Raw genomic sequence first — 12,883 nt, 5'->3', positions numbered from 1 at the left:
TGTTTATAATTTTCCTTACGGCTTACTTAGGCCTTTTCTATTTTGATCATGTTTCATTTAATCATGGCATCAGCTTCCTACCTCAGAAGCATGTTTTGGGTGTGAATACAGCTCTGGCGTCAGCGTTACCGAGTTTGACCACTGGCCAGCAGGTGCAGATTCTGACCTGTTGCTGAAGTTCATTGTGCCTCGTTTCACATCTGTAAGGTGAAGAGGAGTGCCGGCCTCGTTAGGTTGTTAGCATTAAGCCAGTTTATTCACCCCTGGTTCCTGTCACATAGTAAAGTCTTCGTACGTCAGCTGTCGGCATCAGCATAGTTCTTAGGATACTGTCAGCTCATGTATGTAAACTGCTAAAACAGTGAGAGAACGTGGTCACTTTTCATTGGCATAAATTTTATGTGGAAGTTCTGCTGTTTACTATTTTATCAAGCAAAATTAAGGTTTACTCACAGAATTGCAGATGCAGAACTACCTGGAAAATGTAACCTGTAAATGTATTAACTTAGAGCTTTATTAAAGAGTTTTTCACATCAGTACCTGGTTGCATGCAGTTCTACGAAAGAGTCAGAAGAGGGCGCCCTCGCTTTAGAAGTGAGCCTGCTTCCAGGCTTGCTGCTGTGATGGCTTTGGATGGAGGTGGCAGGTGCGCGAACCAGAGTCCCAGGCAGTTGGTTAGTGATGATGCAAACACTTAAAAGCTTGTCACAGTCTAATAGATGACTTCTTCCCCTTGGCAATTCATCCTTCTCTTTGTACCCCTCTCAAATAATGTTCTCATTAACTGGGTCTCACACAGATGGGCTTGTGATTGGCTTCTTGTACCGTAGAGAACAAAGACTGTATTTGTGGTCATTCTTGAATGGTTTTTATATTTGCTTTTAGCCATGTGGGAATAACTGAGTTTCATCAATTTACCCCCACAAGTTATCAGGACAACTGCCCGAATATAAGTGTCTCATTCTGAACAATAACAGTAGGAAAACTAGCTTCCTTTTGAATTGGGGTGATTTTATGAATGTTACATGCCTGTTTATTAGGATTTCCTTTTTTTCGTAAATTACTTTGATGACACTTGACAACAGCTTTCTCCTGTTGGATCCCCTAAAAGTCAGTTTGAACCAACTCTTGAGAAGTTCTCATCTATTTCTGTAATTACTAATATTTCTCTTGCTCTTAATTGATCTCGTCTTCCTCTCTGAAGCTATCTTGGACTTTCATCTGGCTCTCAAATCACTAAATTAAGCCAGGGATTGAGGTCTTTGGGAGCAGTGTGTATTAATAATACCCATGGAATTGTTCCTGTTTTGTGAACACCTCTGTTGATCTGGTAACCTCCACAGAGCTGGTCTGGATTTAGTAGCATTGTGGTCAAAAGCCTGGGCTTTGAAGTCAAACCTTGGCTTGAAACACAGCGTCCTGCATTTATTAGTTATGTGGCCTAGGATGAGTTATATTACCTCTTTCCTCTTCCATTTTTACATCGGTCCATGAAATTAATAATAATGCCAGCTTCTTAAGGTTGATATAGACGTTTAATGTGGCTAGAATAGTTTTTTAATTATGATGCTCTCATCTGAATTTGGAGGTTAATATTAAATATCACTGGGTTAAAGTATTGCCATTGGTTTTTTTTTTTTAGACTATACATTTGCAACCCCCTCCTACCCTTGTACAAATAAACTGTGGAATGACACATCTCTGCCTGTGGTCTTATTGAAGTTTCTCTGAGCTCTTCAGCTTTTCATTGGGATGAGGTGTCAAACGAACTCACTGAGTTTGTTGAAATAGACTTTTTAAAAGGTCTGCTTGTGTATGGTGTTGGTCTCCTGGCCCAGTGCCCTTCGTTCATCCTTCTTTCTAGGTGGAGACAGTGGGAGATGTGGTGACAGGAGGTTATGCTATGATCTTGGGTAGGTCACTTAGTGTGGGCTTTGCTTTTTTTGCATTCTTAAAATTAGGAGTAGTTTATTTAATTTTTTTTCATTTATTTTTATTAGTTGGAGGCTAATTACTTTACAATATTGTAGTGGTTTTTGTCATACATTGACATGAATCAGCCATGGATTTAACATGTATTCCCCATCCCGATCCCCCCTCCCATCTCCCTCTCCACCCGATTCCTCTGGGTCTTCCCGGTGCACCAGGCCCGAGCACTTGTCTCATGCATCCAACCTGGGCTGGTGATCTGTTTCACCCTAGATAATATACATGTTTCGATGCTGTTCTCTCTAAACATCCCACCCTTGCCTTCTCCCACAGAGTCCAAAATTCTGTTCTGTACATCTGTGTTTCTTTTTCTGTTCTGCATATAGGGTTATCGTTACCATCTTTCTAAATTCCATATATATGTGTTAGTACACTGTATAGTAGTTTATTTAATTTTTAAAAACCTTGCAAAATACTGTCAAATACAGGAAAAATGGAGAAAATAACGTAATAGACATCATTAAGATTTAATCTGCGTTAATGTTTGACCACTTTTAAAGGTCCTTTAAAAGCAAAGATTCTTAAAAAAAAAAAACCTCATTCTAAGCAGAATATTCAGTGGAATATCTGATTTAAGCAGAAACTTTTGTTAGAATCTCCGGTTTTTAAAACTGGTTGGGACCAGGAATAAATATATGGGCGCTGTTGTTATGGGGGTAGTGGCTAAAGCCTTAGGAATGAAGTGGTTTCTCCAGAGGAAGTTGAAGGGAGTGAGACATAGAGGGAAATGACAGAGGGTCCAGTGAAGAACAGGCTTCCCAGGTGGCGCTAGTGGTAAAGAACTCACCTGTTAATGTAGGACCTGGGTTAACATAAGAGACCTGGGTTCAATCCCTGGGTTGGGAAGACCCCCTGGAGAAGGGCATGGCAACCCACTTCAGTACTCTGCCTGGAGAATCCTGTGGGCAGAGGAGCCTGGTGGATTACAGTCCATGGGGTTGCAAAGAGTCAGACATGACTGAAGTGACTTATCACGCACCAGTGAAGAACATGGAAAAGGCGTGGTCAGAGAGTTGGAAGCAGAGTGAGTTCTGTAACTCCAAGAGAGGAATTATAGGAAATACACCATTGTTTCCATGCAAATACTACTGTGCTCTTAGGTAGATCTATTTATTGATATAAAACAGAAGAAGGAAAAAAAAAAAAACAGAAGAAGGATAAGATGGGTTTCGATTATTATTATTGTTTTTTTTGGTGGGAAGGGAGTTGAGCTTATTAATAGTTTTGCGATCAGAAGTAAAAGACCAGAACAGGATAGCCGTTTTTCTGTTCATGTCCATTGGTAGAGAAAGCCCTGCAGAGGAAAAGCCTCCTACTTTTGTTGAAGTTGGCATAACCTGCTTGCCACAGACCTTGATGCTTGGCAAGCTGGATAGATGCTGTTCCTCCAGCCCAGCGGACATGAATAAACAAGGCATTATTCCCCCTGCCAAGAATGGTGTTAGGGTGATGACTGTGTATCCTGCTAATCTCTGAGGGGTTTCCCTGAATATGCTTTTTTTGTGTGTGTGTGTGGTTTGTGAAATACGGACCTCACGCAAAATTACACTATGAATTTAGTTCAAACCAAAAGATCAGTGTAGAATTCAGAGCGATTAATCTAGTAGTAGCAAAGTGGTTTTTGTGGTTATTTTTTATCTTAGATCTCCAGACCAGCACATTTAAATTCTGCGTTGCACGAAAAAGCAGACCAAGAAAAAGTGTACACAGGTGACTTGACTTGAAAAGATCATTTAGTGATTAGGGTAAATGTGGGCGCGGGTAGTTTGTGCCTAATCTTTGGGATATAAAATATTTTGAATATCAAAGCTGGCATTTCCCACTGCAGTAACACCAAAAGTTTATGTGTCTATAACAAGAGTTTTCACTCATTACCTTTTTCAGTCACCAGTTCCTGTGGGTCTCATACCTGACATTCCCTCAGAACAGCACGCAAGCTTTAATGAGTGGTTAGCACAGGCCCACCTCCAGGTCACTTAGCGGAGTCAGGGATCTGATGCAAAAGTGCAGCAGGGCATCTAGGTGCTTTTCGCAAAGCAGCAGCACTCTGAGGTCTCACAGTTACTGTCCTCAGAATTCTGAGGGCTTTCGATAATACTCTATATGTGGTTGACAAGCACATACATGACCCCATGCAAGAAGGTTCAGAAGTGTGAGGGTAGAATGAAGAAAACTGGTTAATTTAGAAGTAAAGATTTGTGCAATAAACATGACTGCAAAAAACAAAACAAAATGATGTGAAGCTGTATTTGAAATGATTGCTCAGGCTGGGAGAGAATAAAACCACAATGGAGGTGGATAACAAAAAGGGTGATGGGTCAGGGGTTATGCTATGAACAGTGAATAGGCTTAGCAGGCGTAGAAGAAAGGAAAGAGCTGAGTTTCAGAAATAAGATTTTCAGAGTTTGAAAGTTCTTAGGTGAATCTTTGCAGAATATAAGAAAGCTTGCCATGTGTCATTTATTAAACCAGAGGAAAGTAACAGATGTAGGAATGTTTATTGAGGGGACAGTGGAACTTGTGGTGAAGAATTATAAATGAGCCTGAAAAGATGGCTCCCCAATATCTGGCTTGGCGACACTGGTGGCATTGAACTGGTTGAGAGAAATAGAGATTAGCAGAGTGAAATCTTTTCGTTTATACGTTTTTCCTCTCTAGCATAGTTTAAGATAATTCGTAAGTGCATGATGGCTTATCTATAGCAGTTTCAATGAGACTAGTTTCCGAGGAAAATTTCCTAAATATCTGTTGCACAGTAAATGCCACTACACACAGTATTGCACACACAGTATTGATACTCAGATACCATATTATTTTTATATAATGTTAGATTTTTTTTTTGCTTTGTTGTTCAGTTGCTAAATCATGTCCGACTCTTAGTGACCCCATGAACTGCAGCACACCAGGCCTCCCTGCCCCTCACTATCTCCCGGAGTTCACCCAAGTTCATATCCATTGAATCGGTGGTGTCATCCGACCATCTCATCCTCTGCCACCCTCTTCTCCTTTTGCCTTCAGCCTTGCCCAGGGTCTTTTCCAGCATCAGGGTCTTTTCCAGTGAGTTGGCTGTTCATATCAGGTGGCCAAAGTATTGGAGCTTCAGCTTCAGCATCAGTCCTTCCAATGAGTATTCAGGGTTGATTTCCCTTAGGATTGACTGGTTTGATCTCCTTGCTGTCCAAGGGACTTTCAAGAGTCTTCTGTAGCACCACAATTGGAAAACATCAATTCTTGGACGTTCAGCCTTATTTATGGTCTCTCTCTCTTATTTTCTTTGTTTTTTTTTTTTTTTGCTAATACTGGTTATTTATTTAATTTATTTTTAATTGGAGGATAATTGCTTTACAGTGGGGTGTTGGTTTCTGCCATACATCAATATGAATCAGCCATAGGTAAGCATATGTCCCCTCCCTCTTGAACCTCCCTCCATATCCTTTTGATATGATATAGTTTTGATATATTATTAACATTATAGTTATAATACTATTATTTGCAGATGTTTTGGTACCTGGACAGCAAACTTTGGCTGTCTAGTCTGAGGAACTGGTAGTAGAGTTGCTTTGCCTCACAGATCTATAAGTGTGTGATAACATTGTCAGCTGCAGGTGGATGGTAGTATCTGATACAGCAAGTGTCATGTTTGATGGCAGTTACAGTTTTCTTTGTAATTTTTAAATTTTCTAAAGCAGTGTGGCATCACTTGGGCACTTGTTAGAAATACTGATCCTTGAGCCCCAACCTTGCTGGATTAGAAACTCTGATGGCTTGACCTGGCATTCTTTTCAAATCTTCTGAAGGATTCTAATGCACGTAAAATTTGAGAAACATAATAGATCATACCTGCTTTTGTAGAAGTAGCAAAGCTCGGCCTGTATATAACAATTCTCTATTTTGTCCCGTTTATTCAGATCTATTTATCTTGATACCATCGTAATTTAACTGATGTGAAATATTTATTTCATTATGAAAGAGTTCACAAAATTTTAGAATTTAATTTCTAAGTAGTCATGTTTATATTTACAGTGGTATGTAGCCTTTCCCTTCTGCAGAAAGTGAAAGTCACTCAGTCTTGTCCGGCTCTTTGCAACCCCCATGGACTAGTTCTCCAGGCCAGAATACTGGAGTAGGTAGCTTTTTCCCTTCTCCAGCAGATCTTCCCAACCCAGGAATTGAACCGGGGTCTTCTGCATTGCAGGCAGATTCTTTACCAACTGAGCTGTCAGGGAAGCCCCGTTATTTGATTCTCATGTAAGCTTGCTACAAAAATATCACTTAGTCAACAGCGCACATCTATTGGGAAGGAATTACATTCCTTTCTTTTCAGTTGTTGTTGTTTAGTCACTAAGTCATGTCCGACTCTTTGCGACCCCCGTGGACTGTAGCCCGCCAGGCTCTTCTGTCCATGGGGCTTCTCCAGGCAAGAATACTCGGCTGGGTTGCCATGCCCTTCTCAGGGATCTTCCCAGCCCAGGGATCGAGTTGGAGTCTCCTGCATTGGCAGGAGGCTTCTTCACCCCTGAGCCACCTGGGAAGTCCTTCTTTTCAGTTAATCACTTGTAAAAATCTCCACACTCGTAGGTGGACGCTCTGCGGTTGCGTTTGGAAGAGAAGGAAACCATGCTGAATAAGAAGACAAAGCAAATCCAGGACATGGCTGAAGAGAAGGGGACGCAGGCTGGGGAGATCCATGACCTCAAGGACATGCTGGACGTGAAGGAGCGGAAGGTCAACGTTCTTCAGAAGAAGGTGAGGTGCAGGTGTTCTGGACCCAGGGCCCTCTGCGTTGTACCCGCATGCTGTCCAAGTCTGTCTCATTCCTCTGCTGATGCTTTTGCAGGTAGGAATTAAAAACTGTTGTTGAAGGAGGTAGGTTGTTAAAACTGCTCTGCAGATTCGGTTCTTAAAATTTCCAAGTAAACACTGTCTGGTATCTTCAGGCATGTTCTTCGTGTTACTATTTGTGCACAGTGCCTTGTAAATGGCCCGAGCGTTTGCACTGACATCCCTCTGCCCCTCCTGGTCTTCGTATGACAACTGTGGTGACATGTTAGTGTAGCGCGTGGGCCGGGTGCTTGCCGCTCCATCCTTGGGGTTAAGAGGACTACAGTTTTGAATAGAGACACGTGCTAGTGTCCTGACATGTAATGTGCATGTCTCAAGGAAAAGAAGACTTTCTTTCTTTTTTTTACCTTCATCACTCCTGGGAAGAGGCTGACAGTTTATAATCAATCAGGAAAGTACTATTGATCATCTGCCCCTCCCACATTTACCTTCATTAAGGCTGCCTTTGAGGTGACAGAGTAGGCACTGCTGTTTATTGTTCCTTTCCATTGAGGGGATGGATGAGAAGTATTTGATGTTGTCCCCATTCATTTTTAACCTCTAACGATAGCCAGGAAAGATAACTCACCTTATTAAACTTCAAACTCAGCTTTTCCTTGGTGTACAGAGGACCGTGTTTAGTATTTGTCCTCTGTTACATTAGTTTGGTTTTCATCTGCTTTCAAGTAAACATAAAAGTTAGATCACCCTAAATAGTTGGCTATGATATCTTGTTAGTGGATGCTAATTTGTTGTACGTTTTTGCTAGTTTTAAATTATGAAAGTAATATATGTTCAAGGTAAAAAAATTCAAGAAGTACAAAAACATTGGAAACGAAATTATTTTTTCTCATTCTTTGGCCCTTTCAGTGCAGCTCCTTAGATGTAACTTGCTGTTAATTAGTGTATACTCTTTTATTAAAAATCTGGGCATATATGTAGGCCTGTATGTGTCACACACCTTTTTTAAAAAAGACAATGGGATCATACTTTTTTATTCGTTTAAAAGTAAACATGTTTGTGTCTTTTTATATGTATCTTTTTCTCATTGTTTTTAATGTCTGCATAGCCTTCAGTGTCTTACACCATAATTAACTGATGTCCTATAGCTGTGTCAGTAGATATTTATAGATTTTTTTCCTTATTTACATATTTGTCTTGACAGCATAACAGATAGCGACATAAGTATACCTCATTCAAGAATGACACTATGAATCAAAAAAAAAACAGGATGCCCAGTTGTTCTGTACAAAGCCTGTGGCTTTTTTATATTCGGATGACTTTCTTCACAGCTTTATCAGACAATTGTTGCCAAACCTCTAAAAATTTCCATTGACCTGGTAGATAGTTAAAAATGTCTACCTTCCTGCTTAATATTTGTTTAAATCTGAGTGCATTTCACAGTTTTCTTTGGGAACCTACATGTTCCTGTCACTTTTACATTTTCTATCACATGGTTTAATTTTTTCCCATGTTGAATTGGCCTCTTCCCTCATGCTTTGCAAAATATGTTTTGTTTGTCTTTTTCTTCTTTGTTTCCTTGGTAGTGTTTGTCTTAGAATTTACACTTCAGACTTAGTAGTCCTTTCCTCTGTGTCCTCTGAATTTTTGGTCGTGCTCAAAAAGCCCTTATGCCCGCCAAGGTTATTAAGTAACTCACACATGCTTTCTTCCGGTTGTTTAAAGTTTCTTTTTTCTTTACATCTAAAAGTTATTTTATAAAATTTATGTATTGGCTGTAATGATTCAGCTTTTTGTTCTTATATGTGGCCAGACAGCCATCATTATAATGTTTATTAAGTAATCTATCTTTTTTCTTCTGACTTGAGATGCCACAAATATTGTCCTGTAAATCTGGGCCTGTTTCTGGCCTGTTCCATGTATCTGCCTGTCTGTCTGTCCCAGTAGCAAGTTTTATTAATTATTGTACCTTCCTCATGCATTTAGTGTTCAGTAAGGTTGTTCTGCTTTATTCTTTTCCTTTTTTTGTAGCAATTTCTGACTTTTCTCACTTGTATCTTTCTCCACATGAACTTGAGCATCATTTTGTCAAATTCCTCTCTTCAAAGAATAAGTTAATGACTTTTCACTGGAATGTGATGTCTCAGAAATCAAGTTAAGGAAGTTTCAAGGGGGTGATGATTAGCCTTGTCAGATACTTCTGATGAGTTAAATAAGATGAAAACTGAGAATTTGCCATTGGGTTTAATACTGCAAAGGTCCCTTGTAACCTTGATTACAGCAGTTTCATGGAGTAGGGAAAGTATAATTTGTGTCTAGTTTTCCTAATCTTCATATTACTTTTAGCAATGTATTTAATTTTTATGTCCAAATTTAGCACATTTTAAAGTGAAGCAATGTCTGTTGACTACTTTCTGTGAAAAATACTTAGTGTATTTATAATCACCCTTCCTGATTTTTGCTGGTAAGCTTTGTTGTCTTTCGCTGTGTCTATGGTACTTTTCATATTTATATTGTGTCTCTTGTTGAGGGGAAAGATCAGTCTTTGCTATCATGGTAATTCACATTGTGTAGCCTTCATTTCTGTGTTTTAGTGAATTTAATGTTTACCTCTAGTTGTTGCACCACAGCCTGCCTTGTTTCCAAGGTTTACATTTCATTTAATTCTTGGTTCCCCAAGAAATCCTTTGAATGCCTTTCCCAGAGTGGTCATGAGTGCTTGCTTGTTGACCATGCATTTATATTATTTTTTACATTTCATAATTTAGTTATTTGAGAGATACAAAAAGCATAGAGAATAACATAATAAGTAATTATAGTTATTCGACTTGGGAAGTAAAATTTCAAATACAGTCCAAGTTCTTTGGCATACCTTTTCTTGATAGTATTCCCCTCTGTTATCTCCCAGAAATAAATACTTGCTTTGGTGTTTATGCATGCACCCATACCTTAGGCCAGGATAATGTGTTTTTGTGCAACTTATGTATGTACTAAGAAAATACATGTAAGAGGATATACACATGGCAAATAAATATGAACAGTTATTTACCCATTTACCTACACTGTCATCAGGGGAATGTAAAGTAAAAGATTTAAGAAATCATTTTATACTTATCATTTTAAGCTATATTGGCAAAAATGAAGAAGTCTGACAGTATCAGGTATTGGTAAATATGGCAACTGGATTTCTTTTTCATGCAGTGCTGTTGGGGTTTTAAATTAGATGCAGATATTTTGGAAAGCGCCTATTAAATGTAAAGGTACCCTGCCATATACATATACTTTAGATGAACCCCAAGGTATATATAGGAATGCTCATAGTAACCTTGTTTGGGTTGAGGAAAATACAAAACTGAGGAAACACTGCGCAGATACTCACTGACAGAAGTGAGTGAGTTGTGGCAGGGTCACACGGTGGAACGATACCATTCGTTTCAGGGCAGGGAGCATTTGTGGACACGGGAGTCTCCTTGGCTCCTCTCCTTCCTGAGGACATCTGTAGTCACACCGTCACTCTCTGTTCTGTTGGGCTTCTGGGCGTCCCAGGCATCCTCAGCCGTCTTCACTCATGCCGACAACATAGCGCCTGGTGCTGCGCTGAGGAGGACGCAGACCAGACAGGCCCCTGCTCGCAGGCCCTCAGAGCCGTGGGGGTTACAGAGGCTGCTCCACGGACGGCATGTGTGGGCGCAACGCCGAGCATTTCACATTTGACCTTGCGTGTCAGGTGTCTGAGAGAAGTCACAGCGGCCGAGTCTTGAAGATGCGTGAAGTTTGCTCAGCAGATGGGGAAGGGGTGAGATGTCCCAGGCTGAGGGAGTGCTGTGAGTGAAAAAGGCGGGTCGTGTCCTTGCCGAGAGGGTCATGTCCCGGAATTGCACCTCCCTCCTTCATTCATTTGTAATACAGATTCTTAAAAATTCCTGACGTATCTCTATCTCTGAATGCCTTTCTTCTCCCCGCCTTATGAACTCTCTAGAGAGGTCTCTGGGAAAGTTATTCCCACTTCTTACATCATGAGAAGCTTTTCAGTGAATGCACTCATCTTTGTTATCCTGTTACTTTATTTACGAAACTAGTAAGTAGAGTTCAACTTTCCTTTCCCCTGGCCCTGAAGATTTTCCGTTAGAAACTTTAGAAATTGAACTGCAGTGGGATATTAAGCATAACATTTTAGGTATTGGGTTGGCCAAAAAGTTTACTTTGGTTTTTCCATAGGATCTTAAGGAAAATGCAAATTGAGCTTTTAAGCCAACCCATGGAACTTGCGATATTCCTGAAGACATGTCTTAATTCTACACAACACTTAACCTGCTTGGCTTCTTGATTTAGACACTTACTCCATAAGGAAGAGGGAGATGGTAACTCTGCTTTCATCTTCTTCTTGTTCTTGGCATCTGCATTCTCTGATCATCTTTTCACAAATATTACTTATAACCATTTATTTAAGTAATATCTTAGCTATTTTAATATTTAAGGAGAATACCAGGAAATAATGTACTGTTTGGCCTGTTACTTTGGCCTGTTAAATATGCATTAAACTTTGTTTTTTGAGAATAGTAGCAGCTGTGGTAATGGCTGGATTGCCCCGCACTCTGGACTCGTTTGGGCTCTGTCTGGACCATCCCTGTTCATTGGGTTCTCAAGGCAGGAATACTGAAGTGGTTTGCCATTCCCTTCTCCAGTATATTCTCCAAGAATATACAGAAGAACTATACAGAAAAAGATCTTCATGACCCAGATGTTAACAGTGGTGTGATCACTCACCTAAAGCCAGACATCCTGGAATGTGAAGTCAAGTGGGCCTTGGGAAGCATCACTACGAACAAAGCTAGTGGAGGTGATGGAATTCCAGTTGAACTATTTCAGATCCTAAAAGATGATGCTGTTAAAGTGCTGCACTCAATATGCCAGCAAATTTGTAAAACTCAGCAGTGGCCACAGGACTGGAAAAGGTCAGTTTTCATTCCAATCCCAAAGAAAGGCAATGCCAAAGAATGTTCAAACTACTGCACAATTGCACTCAGTTCACACGCTAGCAAAGTAATGCTCAAAATTCTCCAAGCCAGGCTTCAACAGTACATGAACCGAGAACTTGCAGATGTTCAAGCTGGATTTAGAAAAGGCAGAGGAACCAGAGATCAAATTGCCAACATCCACTGGATCATCAAAAAAGCAAGAGAGTTCCAGAAAAAGCATCTATTTCTGCTTTCTTGACTATGCCAAAGCCTTTGACTGTGTGAATCACAACAAACTGGAAAATTCTTAAAGAGATGGGAATACCAGTCCACCTTACCTGCCTCCTGAGAAGTCTGTATGCAGGTAAGGAAGCAATAGTTAGAATTGGCCATGGAACAATGGACTGGTTCAAAATTTGGAAAGGAGTATATCAAGGCTGTATATTGTCACCCTGCTTATTTAACTTCTGTGCAGAGTACATCATGTGAAATGCCAGGCTGGATGAGGCACAAGCTGGAATCAAGATTGCTAAGAGAAATATCAATAATGTCGGATAGGAAGATGACACCACCCTTATGGCAGAAAGCAACGAACTAAAGAGCTTCTTGATGAAAGTGAAAGAAGAGAGTGAAAAAGTTGACTTAAAATTCAACATTTGGAAAACTAAGATCATGGCATCCGATCCCATCACCTCATGGCAAATAGATGAGGAAACAATGGAAACAGTGAGAGACTTTAAATTCTTGGGCTCCAGAATGAATCACTGCAGGTGGTGACTGCAGCCATGAAATTAAAAGATATTTGCTCCTTGGAAGAAAAGCTATGACCAACCTAGACAGCATATTAAAAAGCAGAGACATTACTTTGCCAACAAAGGTCCATCTAGTCAAAGCTATGGCTTTTCCAGTAGTCATGTATGGATGTGAGAGTTGGACTATAAAGAAAGCTGAGTGCCGAAGAATTGATGGTTTTGAACTGTTGTGTTGGAGAAGACTCTTGAGAGTCCCTTGGATTGCAAGGAGATCCAACCAGCCCATCCTAAAGGAAATCAGTACTGAATATTCATTAGAAGAACTGATGCTGAAGCTGAAACTCCAATACTTTGGCCACCTGATGTGAAGAACTGACTCATTGGAAAAGACCCTGATGCTGG

At 40.2% G+C, this 12,883-nt stretch overlaps 1 protein-coding gene across 16 annotated transcripts in view; it reads left to right on the top strand.

The window, feature by feature from the left end:
- Positions 1–12,883, top strand: part of ERC1 (ELKS/RAB6-interacting/CAST family member 1) — a 274,696-nt gene that overhangs the window by 78,611 nt on the left and 183,202 nt on the right. For all 16 annotated transcript variants that reach the window (XM_043441413.1, XM_043441404.1, XM_043441412.1 and 13 more), the window contains one exon: positions 6,568–6,735. In XM_043441413.1, coding sequence (XP_043297348.1) covers positions 6,568–6,735 — 168 coding nt within the window. The remainder of the gene's footprint in view (positions 1–6,567; positions 6,736–12,883) is intronic.

The sequence above is a fragment of the Cervus canadensis genome, chromosome 21, assembly GCF_019320065.1.
Source record: "Cervus canadensis isolate Bull #8, Minnesota chromosome 21, ASM1932006v1, whole genome shotgun sequence".
NCBI lineage: Eukaryota > Metazoa > Chordata > Mammalia > Artiodactyla > Cervidae > Cervus > Cervus canadensis.
The sequence above is the reverse complement of the archived record's forward strand: the minus strand, read 5'-3'. Positions and strand labels throughout refer to the sequence as shown.